Genomic DNA, 12519 nt, shown 5'->3' with positions numbered 1-12519 from the left:
ATTAAAGTAGCATGAAAAACATATCTTTAAGTAAATGTCCCCTTTTGCAAGGGCTTCTTGCATGTTCACCATACTTAAAGCATTATTGTTCTTAATTCCATATGTTTTCTATGTCTAAAAGTGTAGGTGGTGGCAAGTGAGGAATCCTAGAAGTTGAAGCTTGGGAAGTTGATTTCTCTCAAGATTGGTATGTCCTCATATGATCGAGGACATAAATTTTAGTTCTAATTTTCTTTTATTAAAGACTTTGTATTAGATATATGTTTTCCTTTAAATGAAAGGGCTGTTACCCTATGATATTAACATGTGTCTAAGATGACTTATGATGAGACTTCGTCTTCTTACGTTTTATAAAAGAGTTTCCGTATTGATTTTATATGTGAAAAGTTTTAATTCCGCACTACTTTTCATATTTATATGAGAAATTATTGCTAAGAGGCTTTTACAAGACCTCCAAGAGGTCAAGTACGACGCGTCACCACTTGGGAGTGCTCTCGGATCGTGACAATTAGATGTGGTAATTTTTTAATTTAAAAAAGAGAACACTTTCACATATATTTATATTTCTTAATATTTACAAATTGAAATTGAAAATGACTAAATTATTTTAAACTTTCTTTTTTTAAAATTGTAACATTGAGAAATTTCCTAGTGCTTTGTTCATAAGTTTTTAATTATGCATATTAATTGTTTTTTTAAAAAACTCAAAAGTATATGTATTTACCATCCACCCCGCTCCAAAAAGGTTTTATTATATATATATATATATATAAGAGAAGTTGTGTAACTCTCCGAAAAGGTTTTATTATATATATATATATATAAGAGAAGTTGTGTAACTCTCCTGCAATTTGATAAACCCTAATTTGTTTGGTCTGAATATGAATATGAAGCAACTAATGAGCAAGCGAACTATCGAGAAATTGTCAAAACTCAAAGCTACGCAAATTCTATGTCATTTTCACTCAAAATCCTCAATCCCTACCTCCTCTCTTCCACCGTCCACCAGTTGGACCAAATGCCGATTTTTCCTAATTCACAACACACCAATTCCAAAATTTGAATCTTGGAGTGCTAAAAGATTGATTCACACAGATACAGTTACTGATACACCTGAAGAAATGGTAATTGACACTGAGGATGATATTACAATGAATGACTTCTTGTCAAGATTTGTTTGGATAATGCGTGGAAAACTAAAGCAAGTATATCCAGATTTTGAGAAAAAAACTATTGATGAGATGCTTTTGGTTATTGTTGACAAGGTTGTTTCTGAGCTGGAAAAGGGTGGTTTTGATCAGATTGTTGGAGGTAAGTCGTCGGATGATGATTTTAGTCACGATTTGTGGAAGACAGTGTGGGAGGTGAGTAATGTGGTTTTGGAAGATATGGAGAAAGCGAAAAGGAAGGATAAAATGAAGAACTTTCTTCAAGCTGAGCAAGTTAAGGAGATGTGTAGGTTTGCTGGTGAAGTAGGTATACGTGGAGATATGCTAAGGGAGTATAGGTTCAAATGGGCACGCGAGAAGATGGAGGCAAGTGAGTTTTATCACAGTCTTGAACGTTTTAAGGAGGAAGAGCAACAACAACAAGGGACCGAACATGGTATTGGTGCGGAGGACCCTAAACTTGTCACTCTTCCAAAAAGGCGTGGCAAAATTAACTATAAGATTTATGGACTTGATTTGTCCGATTCAAAATGGTCACAAGTGGCTGATAAGATTCATGAGGCTGAGAAAATCATATGCCCTCAAGAACCAAAAAAAATAGACGGCAAGTGCAAAATTATTACTGAAAAATTACTTTCTTTGCAGGAGGAAGATGATTATTCTACACTAATAGCAGAATGGGTACAACTTCTCCAGCCTAGCAGGGTAGACTGGATAAATTTACTTGATAGATTGCAGAACCGAAATCCTAGTCTATATTTGAAGGTAATTCGTTCTCCAATTAAGTGTTTTCTTATTAGCATGACTTCAATTTCTATTTTTATTTTTAACTTTCGTTCGTCCCATTGCCAACCGCAAAAACTGGGAGACTTGAAGTTAATATTCTTAATGTCACTTGTTTTTGAATGCTCGTTCTTCGTACTGTTAATTTATAATAGTATAAAGCAAAGGTTGTCACAAATCTGAATTTGAGTCTGGCTATAAAAGAAAATGTGAATTTAAGTTGTTTTTTAGTATTAAATATTCTTAATGTCACTTGTTTTTGAATGCTCGTTCTTCGTACTGTTAATTTATAATAGTATAAAGCAAAGGTTGTCACAAATCTGAATTTGAGTCTGGCTATAAAAGAAAATGTGAATTTAAGTTGTTTTTTAGTATTAGCTAACTCCCACTTTTTTGTAAACATGTTAGATTGCAGAACATGTGCTTGGTGAAGAGTCATTCGAAACAAACATACGTGACTACTCAAAACTCATTGATGCCCATGCTAGAGATAACCGGCGAGAAGATGCCGAGAGAAATATCCGAAAGATGAGAGAGAATGGAATTGTACCTGATATTCTCACATCAACAACCATGGTTCACATGTACAGCAAAGCAGGTGATCTGGATCGAGCAAAAGCCGCATTTGAGAGCTTGAGAACTCAAGGATTTCTACCAGACATGGGGGTTTACAATTCCATGATCCTAGCCTATGTAAATGCTGGCGACCCGAAGAAAGGTGAATCATTGATGAAGGAAATGGAGGTAAGAGACATGAAATCCTCTAAGAAGATCTATATGGCCCTCCTAAGGTCATTTTCTCAGCACGGTGATGCTAATGGAGCCCAAAGAATAGCAACTTCAATGCAATTTTCAGGATTTCAGCCCACTTTAGAGTCATGTATGTTACTTGTTGAGGCATTTGGAAAAGCGGGTGACCCTGATCAGGCAAGGCAGAATTTTGATTACATGATTAAACTTGGACACAAGCCAAATGATAGATGCACTGCTACCATGATAGCAGCATATGAGAAGAATAACTTGCTGGATAAAGCCTTAAATCTTTTAGTAGAGCTTGAGAAAGATGGCTTTGAGCCTGGGGTGGCTACTTATTCGGTTTTGGTGGATTGGTTGAGTAAAATGCAACTAATTGATGAAGCTGAACAACTCTTAGATAAAATTGCTGAGCAGGGTGAGGCTCCTCCATTCAAGGTTCATATTAGCCTATGTGACATGTATGCAAGAGCTAATGTTGAGAAAAAGGCTCTTCAAGCTCTTGGAGTTCTGGAGGCAAAACAAGAGCAGTTGGAACCAGAAGATTTCGAGAGGATTATATGGTCGCTTATAGCTGGTGGATTTGTACAAGATGCTCAAAAGTTCCAAGGATTGATGGAAGCTCGGGGATTTACAGTGTCTGAGCAACTTCAAGTGACACTCATGGCGTCTCAAACTTTTCTTCGCAGAAGACCAACTGTAAGATAATGTTGATCGCTTGCATAAAAGGTAAGTTAGTGCTATCTATCTTGGGAGTAGGCTGATGAAAGTGTGTTTTAGTGTTCTGAAGCCTATAAGAATCAATGGCCTCATTGTGATTCTGGAATCACCACGAATTGTCTCCATTCATTTAAAGCAGCAAGATGATTACTGTTCTTGTCTTCCTGAGCATTTTACGACCATGCAGCCTATTTCTTCTGACTTGTCGTTGTTCTTTGACACAGAATAACTAATAGGTTTCGACTTATAAATGTCTTCTCCATTGTTAGATGCATCAATTGTGGTTATTATGATGTTTGTAGATCTTTCATTTTTTGAACCTTTTTTTTCATATCCTTGTTACTACTGGGAGTTGAATTGCCACATGATTTGGATTTACTTTGAAATGAACATTAAAAGACTGATAAACTGATTTGCTTGTCCACTAACTGTTTTTGGTTTTAGTAGAAATATATTTCTCTTAAGCTTACAATACTGAGGTGGTGCTTTAGCTTTTCATGGTGTGATCTAACCACTTGCTCTTGTTGCTGTAAAACTTTTTGTGTGGTGAGATGTGGTGATTAGGGGGCAGGTGAATTGCTATCACTGATTCCTAGATTATTTTACGGAACATTATATATTAATTTAATGCTGTAAATAATAAATCATTGAGTATAGCTGATCCAGATGATTAGCTGTTTTATTAGTAGTAATGGATGTTCCATTGCTGTGTCTATAAGAAATGGTTTAGGTAATTTCACATGGTATAGTAAAATGAAAATTTCTGTGGTGCTTAGCACTATTTGTGCTGCAGAGAATGTTTATAAATCGCCATGTGTGTGAAAGTTGTTTCAACTGTGAAGTGCAAAAGCACTGGTTGTTTCTGGTCTCTGCTGATGCAACATTATGGACTGATTGGCCATGAGAATATTGCATTTTTTTCTAGAAAAGTTTTTCTTTATTTGAATATCTGCATTTGAACAAAAAATGTTACTTTTTGATTAAAGAAATATCATAATCATCAAGAGTAAAATATGAGAATCATGAGTAAAAAAAAATTAATAGCACAATATATATCATAAAGTTCAATAAGTATGATAGATACTAAATGGAAAATAATAAATAAGGTATCACAGTATCTACACCTAACATATATTTTGGCTAATTAGAAAAAAACTAAAGAATACTTTTTTTGTTCCAATAACCTTGATCCAATTGTCTAAATCGTGAACTTCTAGCTGAAAATGAAGATCGGGATGGAGAATTATTAAGAGCCTCATTAGTTAGTTCAACGACAATAGTATATTAGTGAAATCTACCAAGTAGGTTTGATGATGAAAGAGTAAATAAAATTATTGGCCTAAAACGAAATTCTAATAAGTGACCTCAATTATGTATTCATAGTTATTATTTTTAATTATTAATAGTATTTTTTTTCAGATGAACATCAATGTACTAAAAATATTATTGAACAATTGCTCTTTACAAACATTCAATACACCCTAAGAAAATTATTAATAGAATAAAATACTTGTAAAGATTATGAAAACTTACCAGTTCATGTGAAAAAAGTGGTGTTTGATTGAGAAAGGGGAGGAAAGTTTATAATTGTGAGAGAAAAGTCACCCAAAGACAGAGAGAGCTGATACGATATTATTTTATAACTTATTAAATAAGTCTAAATTATGTTAAGACTCTCTTGAAGATTTGTTCAGTTCAGACCTTTTCAGGTTCATTAAGAGGCTTTTTGAAAAAAGAAACAAATGAACTAAATGAGCTGAATCTGAATCATTCAGATTCAAACCTAAAATCCTAACACACTTAATGGGCTGAATCTGAATGATTAAGATTCAGGCCTCCATTAAGTGCAAAAATAAAATAAAATGAGGCCTTGGTCTCTAGTGTGTAACCGTCCTTTTTTAGCTGCTCTTTTTCCTTAGAAATGCATATATCTTCTCTTTTTCCTTGGCTATTCTGATAATTTCACAGCCAAAAAACCTGCCTTTGACTATCCATCCAAACAAGATGGGTCTCAGAGCTCAACAATCTCAGCAAGCTCCGGATTCCCATGAATTGTACACGGATTCGTCATGGTTTCCCATACTTCCTTTGCTGTATAGGCATGTTTCAATGAACTCCATAGCTTCATCAAGATATCCTGTACTTACTGCATATGGCTCCATAGAGAGAACAATGTCATAATCCTTACTCATTGATTCGAAGTGTAACATGCCCTCAGCTATATAACCAACAACACTACAAGCATGGAAGACACTCAAACTTTTGGCCATTAGGTTTCATCCCAGTTTTCTTGAATTACCCAAACAATTCTATTGCATCTTCTCTAAGACCATCTTACCAAGCCATGTAATCATTGTGTCCCAAGAAGTCAAATTATGTTGAGGCATTTATCGAAACACCAAGAAGGCATCATTCATGGAGGCAACATCTTCCATTCATTTCAAGAATCTTATTGTACATTTTGATGTTAAGATGAGGATGAGATCTCAAAAAGGTATTCATGAGTTGATCTAGCATCCTCAAGGGATTCATCCTCATCGCATCCATCGATCAACATAATACATTGAGACAAAATTGACTGTGAAATATTACATCTCCAAGAAATGCAAAACTTCTACTACTTCTTTATGTTGCCTTGTTTACAGAAGTCACCGAGCTCATCAACTGAACCTTTTCTACTGCTGCTATCAGTAGAATCAATCGACTGTTCTGTTGAATTTGTCATTTATTGATGGTCTACTATTCCATTCTGAGATTGATAAGAAGTTTGAAGTGATGTACAACACTAGAAGGGTTAAAGCGGCTCAAGTTTTGCTGAAAACGGCCCATCATCTCCCTTTAGCCACTTGACTTCTTATGCTTTTCCATGTTTATACTTGCTTGCATTTTTGTGGATACATTTCAGAATTTTTGGATTGAACATATTATAACTGGGAAGGTTTTCGCTGAGGCACTCCTACATTATTCCTGTAATTGCCACAGAATTTCTATTGTGACATTTTACTGTTTCCACCATTTAAATTCTGTTGATACTGCCCATATACTCCACTTTTTACTCGGCTGACCTTCTAAACCTCCCTCAAACCTAGATCTACGCATGAAATTTGAAAAATGGTAATCACTATTATTTTTGTATATTTTTCGCCAAACCTTATTTTCACTTTTTCCCTTGCTATTTTTTCTTCTTCAAATTTTACTTTAATTTTTTATTTCTATAAAAATGAGTATCTGAATCATAATTCATTTTTTAAAGAAAAGTACAACTAAGAAGTATCATTTAAAAAAATTATTGTGTGGTTAGGATTTTATGTAAACCTAGTGCCCTACATTTCTGATGTAAAGCTCTGTTACTTTTGATGCAGAGAGTTATGAAGTCCAGTGGTCGATAAATTGAAAGGGAGGTTTTGCAAGAAAACGTAAAACAATTGAAGATTTGCCATACAAACTTGTTAATTGATAGTGATTGTAGCGATGACATTCCTTTGTAGTTTTGATTTTTTCATAAGATGTCAGCATAAAGGGAAGCAATATTCTTGGCTGTTGTGTGACATTTGTGATTGTTGGTATCTTCCTCTTTCACATTGTAGTGCAATGATTCTTAGAGGAGGAGAAAGGAAATATTAGGTTTCTCCTATGCACGATATAATTTGTTCCAAGCTGCTAACCTAATGTCACTTCAGTCAGTTTTGAAGTTTTGCCTTAAAAGAGACGCCTATAAAAGCCCAATGAGGTTTGAATCTACATTACTTTTCTTTTCTCCCATTATCTATGGAGTCCTAAACATCCTCAGTGAATCTGTGCTCCCTTGATATGAGTAAGACGCTTTCATAATGCTCAAATGTCAATGAAAAGGGACGAAGCTCGTCGTCAATTAAAACCCAACAAAGAATTCTGGGACTAGTATATTGTTAAGAATTCAATTAGAGAATTAACTAGCAATTAATTTCAATAAAGTTGAAATAGCAAAGAGGTGGAGAAACCACCAATTTCAACAACACTGGTTTTAACTCCCAATCGATAAAATTACTGTAGTTGATGATTCAAAGAACTAATTGTCTATAAGTGTGTGGAGATTGAATATTTATTTCATTTTGGGTATTGTAAAATTGCTCATTATATCTAACTAATCGCCAATAAGTAGGTTACCATCGTTGATGCTAATCTTCTTTCAAGTTCAAAGCTTTTTACATGGAATCTTCGCTCAGTCTCATCAACATGTTATCTTGATTAACCCAAAATTTACAAGTGTACTTATTACCCACTTCTATGGGTTTTTTTTTCGGAGTACCAATGCAAGAATGAAGCTAAAATTGAATTGACCACCTTAATGCAAGAATTAATCAATCGACAATTAGTGAATTTTCATAAAACAGAGCAATTCAATGAATTCACAAATTATATCAACAATCAATTCCGTAATCACATTCCAAGAGTTTGGAGTTTAAGCCACTTTGCAAAGTGTAAAGAAATTATACTTTGCATGCAATTAGCCATGGGTAACATGAAATTGAACACTTAAAATAGAAAACCCACTTGAAATCCGGCTTCAATTTACCCAATTCAAGTTTACAACTCTAAAAGAGATTCAAAACTATATTTGGGCCTATTTAGAAAGTCACTTGGTAATTGAAATTGGTGTAATTATTTGGGTAGTAATTACTAGCCTAGTATTTACACAGTCTAGTAATTATATCGGACATGTTTGGTCATCATAATGTTATTACACACGTTCTGTAAAATTTACACTAGACAAATGAGAAACTACATAAATGATATTAAATTAAATAATTAAGATATACATTATTTCTAAAAAATATATTAATCAATAAATTTGTGTTCTTAACTAATATTTGTTGAAGAATAAAGAAACTAACGATGGAAACATATCAAAGGAACAGGTCCAACGCAGTTGACTAACTTGTCTACAATAAGTGTTGATGAAGAAGAGTGCTTACGATTGGAACATGTCGAAGGAACATGTCCAACGAAGCTGACTGGTGAGTTACAAAACTGCTGAAGAATTAGAGTTGCACTAAGATTAGACTACTTATGTTAATTAAGATTATATTTTGTATGGAATTATTTTTATGATTAAAATTAAAGTATAACTAGGATTAGATTATTTATAGTTGCATTATTATTATTATAGTAGTAATAGGTATTATAGTAAGAATCTAAGTATAGTTAACTTAGGACTCTACAATTATCTCCTATATAAGGAGTATGTTATTAATATTATTATTTATCAACAACATCATTAGTGATCAATAGATCAATACATAAATATTGATCGATATATCAGTTTATCAATATTGATCAGCTTATCAATACTATCAATACAATTCTTGATTTCTCTAATCCTAAATTTAAGATTTCTACATGGTATCAGAGCTTAAAGCTTTTCCGTTCTCTGATTATTGATTATAAAAAATGAAAAAAAACCCACACGTTCTAATGACCCCTTCTACCAAAAACCATGTCAACCTCCTCAATTCACCAAATAATTGTCGGTTGCTCTATTAAACTTAAGCCAAAAAACTACCTCATAATGAGGACACATATATCACAATTGATTCATATCTTAGAGAATGAACCAAGTAAAAGTAGATGTGCCACTGGAAAGACTGCTAGGGAAGTTGTAGCGGCTAAGAATAATGCAAAAGCTAGTGACAATATTGATGATTGGAAGGAGAAAAAGGTGTTACTAAGAAGTTGGATCTCGAACACCTTGATTGAGGAAAACACACAAGTAATTATGGGCTACTCATCTGCCAAAGAGATGTGAGAATACTATTAAAAAAACTTATATTCAAAAAAAAGAAAAAGAAAAAGAGAACAATTAATTTTGCTAGAAGCATAGGTAAGACACCATATTCCACCCTTAATCAATATGTTAATGCTCTCACAGGATTTGATATAAAGGAAGAGGAAGAAAAAATGTCATAACAAAATCATAACATGGCATTATCTGCCCAAAAAGGAAGGGGAAGAGGAAACAATAACATTAACATACCGAAGCATTGACAAAACAAGTTTTTGCTGGGTATTTAAAGTATTTTTTGTTGGATATTTGGAAAAAAACACAACATCAATATACCGAAGCATTGATAAAACAAGTTGTTTTTTGTGTATTCAAAGTTTTTTTTTGCTGGATATCCAAAGCAAGCTAGGAGTAATTGTTCCTCCACTCACTAGCTTGAGGGGAAGTGTTGAAGAAGAAGGAAACTGATGATTGGAACATGTCAAAAGAACAGGTTCAACTCAGTTGACTGAATAGTGTATAACAAGTGTTGATAAAAAAGGAAGCTGAGGATTTGAACATGTCGAAGGAACAGGTCCAACGAAGCTGACTGACGAGTTATAACACTACAGAAGAATTTGAGTCGCACCAGGATTAGACTACCTATGTTAATTAGGATTATATTCATCTAGTATTATTTTTATGATTAGGATTATATTACAACTGGATTAGATTATTTATAGTTGCATTATTATTATAATAGTAATAGGTATTGTAGTAGGACTCTAAGTATAGTTAACATTGGAATTTACATCTCCGATATAAGGAGTATGTTATAAACATTATTATTTTATCAATAACATCATTATTAATCAATAGATCAATACAATAAATATCGATCAACATGTCAATTTATCAATATTGATCAACCTATTAATACTATCAATACATCAATACCATTCTTGATTTCTCTAATCCTAAATTTGAGATTTCTACATGGAATTATACAATATTATGAACTAATTGATTTATATTTATTGAAATTGATACATTTCACTTGAACTGATCATAGAAACTCAAAGTATGAAATTTCTGCTATAATTATGCTATTGATAAAATAAATATGACATAAAGAAATAGATAATACAAAAAAACTGCGTAAAATCACATGAAGTAAGGTTGAGAATGAGAAGAAATTAAAATATAATAATATAAGTAAAAATAAACTTTTAGAAATAATAAAGAACTTAAATAATAGATGTAAATTTTTTTTAAAAAAAAGATAGAATTTTTTTTTGAAAAAAAAGAAATTAAAAAGTAATTAACTAATAATTGCACCATGTAGTTACCAACAATTCACATCCTCTGGTTTGTGATGTGGAGAATTTAATTAACCCTTGCCAATTACACCAAATACCTGTTGATATACCGTGGTTTCATGGTATTATTAATACTTTTTCCTTAAGTTTAGTGTGTCCAATAGCCTTTTGTTCTAATTTTTATATAAGTTTCTCCTTATTTGCAGGAAATCTGTCGAAAGATGAATGCGGAGGTTTGTGAGCGAAGAAATGCAGAAGAGACCACCTACGGAGCTTGTGACGGTCCGTCATGCTTGTGACGGTCCGTAGGTGGCAGCGTAGTGCAGCTGCTGAAGGAAGATGGGGAAGTCTGACCAAGTGTGGGGTTACGGAGTCCATGACGGTCCGTCGTGTCTATGACGGTCCGTCCTGCAGGTTCGTCATGAAGTTCAAAGAAGTAGTCCCAGTACCCATATTCCAAGAGTTTAAGTGTTTTGAAACGAAGACCCTTGATGGACCGTTGTGCCTGTGACGGTCCGTCATACTTGCCGTCAGGGTAATGAAGAGAGCAGCAGAAGAAATTGCACAAGTATGGGACGACGGAGTCCATGACGGTCTGTCGTGACCACGACGATCCGTCGCGAGGTCCGTCGACCCTGCCGCGTTTTGACATATTTCCAGCAATTAGAATTCTTGTTTAATTAGGTTTTTCTTTTTCTATAAATAGTTCAAAAAACCTCGTTTTTGAGGTTAGACTCTGGACCATTTTTAGACTTTTGAGTATTGTGAGACTCTTGATTATTTTGTAGACTCTTTGAGAGATTATTGAATATCTTGAGACTTTTATCATTAATTGTTGGTGACTTTTACTGATTAATCAAGTAAACTTTCGGATTTTACTCTTTCTCATTGAAGTAAATACATGAATTCTTATATCATATATTTGGATATTGTGTGTCAACGGGCGATTTCAAGTCTACTCCGACGCAAAGTTCCTTAATGACAAAGGAGTTATGGCTCGAACACTCACATTGGAGCGGCGGGTCTTTACAGGGAGTCTCCGGACGATGCCTGAGATCCACAATCTCTTCACCATACATCGACTGGAGTGCACAGCACGTCCCTTGGGACAATATAGTGAAGAGCTGGTCTGAAAGTTCTATGCATCCTACGTAGTGACTCTTCGATTGCAGATTGATAGGCGGGCTGCCCCTGCCAAACAGGCCCCACTGGAGCAGGTCCTAGTACGGGGCGTTCAAGTCAATATTTCCCTGCCTGCCATCTGCCGATTTATATATGGCGAGGGTCTTGAAGCTAATCAGACCCCTCTCACTGCCGAGTTTGACTACCGATGGCAAATTGTTAAAGATGGCCAATTCTTGCGTGAGCCATCACTTAGAGAGACCACCAAGAGGTAGATGGCCCTGCACTTGTCCGTTGATGGAGTGGGTGCCGACTGGGTGACCGATCCGAAAGGGGCCATCAAGAAGGCCAACCTAACTTTCACGGCAAAGTTTTTGTGGTTGATTGTCCGCCACTACCTTTCCCCCACAGCCGCCGATAATACCGTCAAATGAGACCGAGCAGTACTGATGTCAGTGATGATAGCCGGGTTTGAGGTGGATTTTGCGTGGCTTCTACAGGCAGTCATGCACGAGAGGGATTTTAAGGTCACAACTACATACCCTTTCCCGTGCATGATCTTTTCTCTCTGCAGGTCCGCAGGTGTCCCTATATGGCACGTTGATCAGCTCAAGACCCCTCTGGGCATTGTTGATGTCGGCCTCATCAGAGATTAGGCCAATGAGTTAGCTCCATGCAAAGGGCTCCGTCCAGAGCTGCCCTCACTTGCTGATGATCTGGCTGATACGGTAGCCCAGGCTCGCACGGCTACGCAGGCTCAATCCATTGACACTATCCCGAACGAGTCTATCCCGGGTAATAGCACTGCCCCGAGCTCCTCTCGCACAGCCCCTCTATATGCGCTGGTCCCGCTTGCTAGGGTCCAAAAATTAGAGGCGCAAATGGCTACACTTCTGCATCATATTCAGCCATG

The 12519-nt window shown here is 35.3% G+C and overlaps 1 protein-coding gene across 2 annotated transcripts; it reads left to right on the top strand.

Moving 5' to 3' along the window:
• Window positions 1–781: 781 nt before the first annotated feature.
• On the top strand, window positions 782–11360 carry LOC101261041 (pentatricopeptide repeat-containing protein At2g32630-like). 2 transcript variants are annotated; one of them, XM_069286781.1, is made up of 3 exons: window positions 782–1934; window positions 2361–3434; window positions 10691–11360. In XM_069286781.1, exons 1-2 carry the CDS (start codon window positions 882–884, stop codon window positions 3411–3413), a joined length of 2106 nt encoding a protein of 701 aa, XP_069142882.1. In that variant the 5' UTR covers window positions 782–881; the 3' UTR covers window positions 3414–3434; window positions 10691–11360. The 2 variants fall into 2 exon arrangements, with proteins under 2 accessions (XP_069142882.1, XP_069142881.1); XM_069286780.1 differs by lacking the exon at window positions 10691–11360 and adding an exon at window positions 6788–7130.
• Window positions 11361–12519: the final 1159 nt, after the last annotated feature.

This window comes from Solanum lycopersicum, chromosome 7 (assembly GCF_036512215.1).
Source record: "Solanum lycopersicum chromosome 7, SLM_r2.1".
NCBI classification, from domain to species: domain Eukaryota; kingdom Viridiplantae; phylum Streptophyta; class Magnoliopsida; order Solanales; family Solanaceae; genus Solanum; species Solanum lycopersicum.
The sequence above is the reverse complement of the archived record's forward strand: the minus strand, read 5'-3'. Positions and strand labels throughout refer to the sequence as shown.

Excerpts from the sequence above, each read along its gene's own strand:
- LOC101261041 (XM_069286781.1), top strand. The coding sequence starts at position 882 with ATGAATATGAAGCAACTAATGAGCAAGCGAACTATCGAGAAATTGTCA. Across the intron at positions 1,935-2,360 it reads ATCCTAGTCTATATTTGAAG|ATTGCAGAACATGTGCTTGG; the intron begins GTAATTCGTTCT and ends TAAACATGTTAG.